This window comes from Sorex fumeus, unplaced genomic scaffold, assembly GCF_029834395.1.
Source record: "Sorex fumeus unplaced genomic scaffold, SorFum_2.1 ptg000026l, whole genome shotgun sequence".
Lineage (NCBI taxonomy): Eukaryota > Metazoa > Chordata > Mammalia > Eulipotyphla > Soricidae > Sorex > Sorex fumeus.
The window spans coordinates 12,634,112-12,641,913 of NW_026606083.1; the positions used below are offsets into that span (position 1 = coordinate 12,634,112).

At 57.0% G+C, this 7,802-nt stretch overlaps 1 protein-coding gene across 1 annotated transcript in view; it reads right to left on the reverse strand.

Moving 5' to 3' along the window:
* Positions 1-4,946, reverse strand: part of FAM171A1 (family with sequence similarity 171 member A1) — a 65,737-nt gene extending 60,791 nt beyond the window's left edge. Inside the window, exon 1 of the mRNA XM_056114522.1 lies at positions 4,765-4,946. Within this exon, the coding sequence (XP_055970497.1) occupies positions 4,765-4,846 (82 nt within the window). The 5' untranslated portion in view covers positions 4,847-4,946. The remainder of the gene's footprint in view (positions 1-4,764) is intronic.
* Positions 4,947-7,802: the final 2,856 nt, after the last annotated feature.

The window sequence follows — 7,802 nt, forward strand, 5'->3', positions numbered from 1 at the left end:
CAAGCACCACCAGGAGTAATTCCTGAGTAAGGAGCCAGCAGTAACCCCTGAACATCTCCAGGTGTGGCCCCAAAAGCCAAAAAATTTGCCTCTATCTCAGGACACCTGCATAAATGCTTCTGTTGCACTGCTGACCAGACATGTGACAAACAAAGCAGAGCCAGCAGTTCAGGGGATGCGGGGGTCTGAGACTGGTCACTGGAGAACTAAGGAGGGCAGGCGGTTGGAAGGGGAGTGTGTGGGGACTGCACTGCCCCGAGCTGGCATGTCCATGAGCTCGCAGGAAATGCTCAGAACTAAAGCCCAGGCCCGAGGCAGAGAAAGGCAAGCTGGAGTCAGCTCCCTCAGTGGGATCACCAGCTGGAATCACACAGATGAAGGCATCCTGGAAGGGCACATGAAAGCGAGAAAGAACCAACGTTTGGGGTCAAACTTGGCTCTGAGAGAAACCGGAAGGGGCCGTTCATTTCACTTGAGGGTCAAGCTGAGAACAGCTTCCATGTCAAGGACCTGCTAAAAACACCGTTTCCTTCAGCATCTTCTCATCCCGGTCAGATGATTTGAGAGCCTTAGTCCCCTGTTTCTCTGGAGCCCGTCATTGACAGGAGCACTGGCTGGGTGCTGACTCAGCCGCTCACCCCAGGAAACCCACCGTGAAAAACCTTCTTAAAGTGGCTAATTGCCTCACATTTTGCAGACGCGCTGGTTCAATTTCCCAAGCGATGCTTTGCTTAAGGTAGGGCACGTGATTGGGCGCGACTTTAGAATTTCTTTTAAAGGACTGTTATTTTACAAAATAAATCCATCTATTCAGAGTGCCGAGGCGTCATTCGATAAATTCATCTAGGGCCACGCTTGCTGGAAAGTGGCGGATGGGGCACAAACCGTGTGTGGTCTTCGAAAGTCCAGAAGACATATTTGGTGAAATCAAGCAAAACTGACTTGTTTTTCCACAAATGAGACTCAAGTCACATTAGCAAGTAAATTTCCTGCAAACATGCTGTACCCAGGGCACCAGAGCAAGTGGCTATCGCAGGACAAATTCTTCTCGCTCTCTAACCCACTCCTATACCTCCCCTCCAACTATGCTCGTCTACCTGATTTCCACGTAGTGTCTTTCAGGAAGAGACAGTTACCAAGGCCACTAGGTTTATATCCACAATAATAAAATGAATGCATGGTTAAGGCTGACAGAGATAAGAGTCACTTGTTAAAAATGAAGAGTTTATTAAACCCTAGAAAGTCCTTTCATCTGTAAGCTATCGGTCTAAAGATCCCGTGATGCTTTCTTCCGTTGGGTGGGGATTTTGAAGCTAACATACGGTAAGCTTTACAAAGTACCTTAGGGCCTGCGCCAGAGCCATAATACAGAGGATAGGACAACTTGCTCTTTGTAAGTTGGGGTCAGACTTGGCTCCGAAAGAAACCGGAAGAGCCAGCCAGAAGCAATCCCTGAGTCTGGAGCCAGGGGTGATCCCTGAGCTGGCCAGGAGTGAGCTCTGAGCTCCAAACCAAAACCAAGTCCTGGTAGGATAGATACAAATAGGACATTAAAAAACAAAACAAAACAAAACAAAAAAAAAACATTTACTGCAATCATTTCCAAGATAGGGCCTGAAATTCCCTAGAAGGTTCAGTGGCTTCCTCTGAGCTGTTCTCACACCAGACTTCCAGGAATGTCCCTCTGTGGGTTCCCAGGGGATGAGACCTGAGCTTGGTTTCCATCACTGGGGCACTGTGACCTGAGAATGAAGTCAGCATGCGTCCTACTCCCTGTGCACTCCCTTCGCCCCTCCAGAGACTTCACATCCTGCATAGACTTCGCTCAGAGCACTGTGTCCTAACTGGCAAAGAACAGGGCTCTTGAGAGGCAAGAGTCAGCCAACATGCACCTCAAATGTAGGACAGATTGTATGTTGCTTTCGGAGGTGGGCAAAAAAGCCGGAACAGCCTTGCAAACCGCCTCGCCCTTGGATAAGACACAGCAAGATAAAGATCCTAAGCTCTGCAGTCAGCCTGCTGTGCCCGACCTGGCCCTGACCTTCCCTCTGGCACACAGGCCGGCCTGCACGGCCCAGCTCCCGCTCCGCAGAGCACATCTGTGTGGCTGGTCCCCTGCCAGGAAGGCCCCTCTCCTCTCTCCAGCGGGCCTCCACACACTGCCTTATAAGAGGTGGAAAAAAAGTGGGGGAAAAAAAAAATAAGTCCACTGCGTTTCCACACAATTCCAGGGAGGGGAAAAGCAGACGTTATAAACACTTCCTATGTTGCTGAGGACATTTATAGAGGAAAACACTTTCGTCTTCCAGGGCTGGTTCAGATTCATGTGGATCCTGGCAAAGCCTCCCACTGACAACGAGCACCGTGTTTGAAATCCCCTCCCCATGCCAAACCTTACACTTTGCAGCTGTTAGTTGGCTCTGTGTTATTAAAGAGCCATTTAATAAGGAAAGGATTTGGACCCGGTTATCTCACCGGAACAGTGTGTGGCTTTGCTCTGTCCCAGGCTCTTGAGCAGTTCTTAAAGCATTTCTAAAAGGCGGCAAACACCCTTCCCCTCCCCCTGCTTTCTAGTGACATTTCCTACAGTAAGAGCAACACTCTCAGCAATTGGGTCACTCTGCCTGAAGCAGGGTATGGAGTTCTCAGGATTCAGGCTAAGCCCCCAGGACACAGCATTGCACTAGCAGGCACGGGCACCCACTGGCACCTTCTCTCCACCCGCCCAGTACTAGGCAGAAAACAGCCTGCCGTGTCTCCACACCTGCATGTAACCCAGGAGAACAGAAAAGACAAGCCTTTAACATTCTGCTCCAAGAAACTAGTCGAGATGGTTTGAAGGATGAGGGGGAGTGACCTTGTGCAGTCAAAGGAAAACAAAACAAAACAGCAACCAACCAGGTCCATTCCCTTGCCATGGTGCTGAGAAGCAAGAAGTCGGGATATGATACCCTCCCTGCCTGCTGCCGGAGCTCCTCGCGGTGACCCTAAACCACCATTCCCACCCAAGGAAGGGCACCACGCCAGGGTGGGGAATATTCCCAGGAGGCTTCTATTCCAGCACGCTGCCTACCCATGATCCGCCAATCCCTGGCATGAACATCTTTCTGGAGGGGGCCAGTATCCACCCACTCCACTGAATGTTCCAGTTCTGTGACCTAATCTGAGATTTTAACAGCAAGAACTGTGGCCTTCACCCTACACTGATTCGGTCTTTTCATGGCCATTTCCCCCTCCCCCAATACAAGGCCAGCCTTCCTCTCCTAAGCATGCCTGAGCTCAAATGTTTCTCTCCTCTGGCCCATTTCAAGTGCAAAACCAAACTGCAACCCGGTTCTCCGGGACTAAGCGCCTGGCTGAGGCACAAATATCACATTCATTGAAACAGCTGACTCAAAGAGCACTCCAGTATTAATGAATGAGGCTCGGATTCAACGCCAGTGACCTAACCTCCCAAACACTCCTTTCCCAGCCTTAGAGAAATGCCATCTTTTTGGGAACCTCGTCAATGTCACCCCCTCTACCATAAACAGGACTAAATTGATACGAAATCCATAAGGGTCATATTATACTCTGGCTGCAGAAACGGCCAGCTTGCAAGATTCTAGCAAATGGTACTGCGGGGCAGGGCTGTGGAGAGGAAAACGTTCAGTTCAACGTGTAGGAAATAAACGGACCCCTGATGACACTGGGACCCTCTCTTTCCACGAGGTCTCACTATGGGGCATGAGGGGGGGGGTCCATCCAAGGGGTTCCTGCTCATACACCCCGGCTCTGAACATCTGCTGAAAGGTGAAAGGGGGATGGACCTGAGCAAGGGAGGCAAGGCAGGGTGCAAGCTAAAGGAAGCTGACTCCCGGAGCCCCCACCTCATTTTATCCGCATGGGCGCTCCACAGGGCACCCCCTTTCCGGAAAGGAAAGGACAGAGGCATAAAATCTGGGGTTATCTGCTGGGAAACCGCCCAGAAGGAGGCTCCGCCTGGGTGCCCGCCGCGGCCCAGCTCACGCCAGGAGGCAGCCAAGGCGCCCCCCGATTTCCACCCCGCACACGCGTGCCCCAAACGGCTTCGGGGGGCATCCCGCAGGAACGCTTCTTCTAAACACAAAAGCCAGCCCCGCGGGCCCACCCCCGCCCCCGCCGTCCTTCGCGGCCCGGGGCTGCGAGGCGCATTTGCAGAGGCCAACGAGGAGACAAAAGGCCGAGCCGGCGACACCCAGACCTGGCCAGGATGGATTTTTCTCTCTCTAAGTGATCGCGGGGGGCTCCCGGGGCCAGCGGCTGCCCCCTCGGCGGGGGTGACCCCGGGGCCGGGGGCAGCCCCCCTGCGGGCCTGGGAACAGACGTCGCCTGGGGAGGGGCGGTGGGGGGTGGAGGAGGAAGGAGACCCCGAAACTTTCCCGAACTGCGGCAGGCCGGCTGCTCGAGGGGCCCGGGGCGCCCACCCGGGGGGCATCCCCACCCCCACACCCGGGGTCGCGGCGGCCCCCCTCGGCCGCCACCACGAAAGGGCCGCGGGACCCCGGCGCCGGGGGACGGCGGGCGGCGGCGACCCCCGGGCCGGCTCCGAGGCCGCGGCCCTGCGGGGAGCGAGGACGGGCCCGCGCGCCCCCCGCCCGCGCCCCCCCGGCCCGGCCCCGCCGTCGCGCGCGGCCCGGAGCGGCGCCGCCCCCTCGGGACCGGGCGGGCTCGGGGCGCCACCGCCCCGCAACGCGGCCCACACAAAAGCCCGCGGGGCGCCCGCCCGGCCGCCCGCACACGCACCTGGGGCTCGCGGCGTCCTGCTCCGCGCCGTCCCGACGTGGCAGCCCAGCAGGCACAGCAGCAGCGCGGCCGCCCCGCGCATCTCCGCGCCGCGGGGGCTCCCCCGCGCCCGGGCTCGCGGGCCAGCGGCGCGTCACGGCCGGCCCCACGCCGCGCCCCGCTCCACGCGCCCGCCCGCCGCGCCCCGAAGCCGCCCCGAGAGCCGCGGCCGCCGCGCCGGGCCCCCGCCGCGCCCCGCGCCCCGCGCGCCCCCTGCCGGCCGCCGCCACACGCACACGCACACGCACACGCACCCCGGGCGGCCGCGCCGCGCGCCCCCGCCTCCGCCTCCGCGCGCCCCCGCCGCCCCGCGCGCGCCCCCCGCCGCCTGCCGCGCGCGCCTCAGGCTGCTGCGCGCCCCCGCCGCCCCAATCCCGCGCGCCCCCCGCCGCCCGCGCGCCCCCGCCGTCCCTCTCCCCCCCCGCGCGCGCGCGCGCGCGTCCCGAGCCCCGCCAGCCCGCAGTGGGGACGATGGACGCACCTGCCCGGCCCGCCCCCGGCCCCCCGCACCTGGCACGCGGGGAGGGTCTGGCGGGCGCGCCCGCGGCGGGGACACGCCTTCCTGCGGCGTTTCAGGACTCCGGCCCTCCTCCCTCGGTGGCGGCGACACGCGCCTTCCACGTCCAGGCCACAGACCAGCCGAGCCCGTAGTGGCGTGGGGGGCTTTGTGTGCGGTCCTGGAGGTCTCCAGGGGGAGCGGATGGTGTCTGGAAGGTTCTGGCAGGGTCCTGGGGAAGTCCGGGAATTTATAAACACGCACACACACCCTTCCAGGGACGTTTTCTTGGCAGGCTGACTCCACCCCTACCTCGCGCCTCCCCCACCCCCCAACCCCCCGGGGAGGTTTTGTTACCCAGTTATCCCCCCCCCCCCTTGCAGATGAGGAAATAGGGGCTCACTTGGGTTAGGGGCTTGGAATCAGCTGGCCCAAGGAGCCTTACAGGGGTTAGGGCGCTGGTCTTGCATCCAGCGGACCGAGGATCAGCCCCGCCACCCTAGAAGAGCCCCGAGCATCGCCAGGGAGTGATCAGAACCCAGAGCGTTACTGTGATCCAAAATGCAAAAAGGAAAAAACAAACCCACAACGGCCTTCAGGCTTCCCCCAAGCGGGGTACACGCAGGCCACACCCAGGCCAGCCACACGCTTCACCCCACGAAACCCTCATCCCTCCCAGCTTCTAGGCGCCCGGGCCTCCCACCTGCACCTTTGCGGCCCCAAATTTAGACCCAAGTTCTGAGAAAATCGGGCAGGACCGCCGTCTGCAGAGCGGGGAGGGCACTTTCTGTAATACTGTTCAGTCAGCAATAAGGTCTGCAGAGAAGCAAGGGTGATGCATACCCCCAGGGATAGTTTCAAGGGAACCAGCAGGTTCTCCTCATCCAGAACGGCTCATGAGAGGTTCCAATGTACTCACATCACCTCCCAAGAGTTGGGGGTGTGCAGCCCCTTCTGACACGTCTCATTCCACCTGACAAGGAGGTGCTGCTGTCAGGGGGTTTACAGACAGAGGCAGCCAAAGTAATGGCAATAGTCAAGACCCGGGTCATCCTTGGGAGGTGGCTTGGTGTTCCTGCAAAATCCTGGGAGTGGAAGGAATGAAGGAAAATAATTCAGGAAACTTCATTTAATGTAAACTGCTCTCCCTGGACTGGGAGGGTCCAGTTTTATCGAGAAAATGAAGCCAGTTTTGTTGAGAAAATATAATAGGCTCAGTGAGAATACATTGTCTGTCCACGATCCTCAGATCTGAAGAGAGAACAAGAACTCAAGATTCTCTCTCCCAGCTTCCCTCCAAGTATAAATTCCAGGGAACTGGACCCAACTTCCTGTGTCCAGATTGTTTGGAGAATCTAATCCAAGTAATGGCCTGCATCTGGCTAACAGTTCCTAGTGAATGACTATTGTGCCAGTATTGACGTTCTGGTTTGAAACCAGTACTATATCATTATAGAAGATGGTACGAGAGAGAGGGAAGTGGGGGTGGTGAAGAGGAGCTCCTACTAGAGAGTTCTGGAACTGTCAGAGCCCATCCACTTGGATGGGAGTCTGGACTATTAATGTTCAGCTCGGTGGTTATGGTTACTATGTCTAAACAAAATTTCTGTGGGTGAAGTTTATGTACATTGTAGCAAGATGCCAGAGTGCGGTTGTCCAGCTGTCTCAGGAAGCAGAATGGTTAAATACTTGCCATGCAGCACACTCAGACAGGACTTGCTCCAAGGCTGTAAAGAACTGGACTCCGGCTCCCAATCTGCCCTGCTCACTTGGGGGGTTGTTAATTTCTCAGGTGGGGGGCAAAGAAAGCACAGAGGCTGCTAAATCACACTTAGGAGCATTCTACCCAGAATTACGCAACAACCAAGCACCCGTCCTTCTCTACTGGAATGAAAGAATGGGGTTTACCTTGTTCCTGTTTCAATTCCTGCCTTCCCCCTTAGTTCCTGGGCGTTGGGAAGTCTCCACTAGGGAAGGAGCCATCCCAGAACCAGGGCAAGCCAGAGGATGCTTTCCTAAAACTTCTCCTGTGCTCTTCTTACTTCACATCTGTGGTCTTGGAAGAAGTCATGCTCATTTGAAATCAGAAGTTGCCTGACTCTGCAGCATGTGATTTCAATGTGCAAGTCCTTGTGCCTGAAGCAGAGAGACCAACATTTTTCCGCCTGAATTTTCCTGAGACCTTGGTCTCTGGAAAGACCTTGGTCTCTGTGTCAAGGTTTCTTAGTCCAAGTGTATTCGTTCTGCTGAAGTCTTTCCTGATGTCAAGGGCGGGAGGGGGGAAAGGAACATTATAATGGTTTGAATCAACTTCAAGGGGGTGCCGGTTCTTCCTACTCCCCTTTCTCTGGGTGCCTCCCCTCACCCCCACTGCTCCCTGATACTCCACCCCACCACCTAGAAGCCGCTGGAAACAACAGATTCAGGAGGCTGGTCCAAGTCAGGAAATGCCTCATGCACAGTCCCCGCTTCTGTTGGCCTTTGTCAGATAAACAGCAGCCAT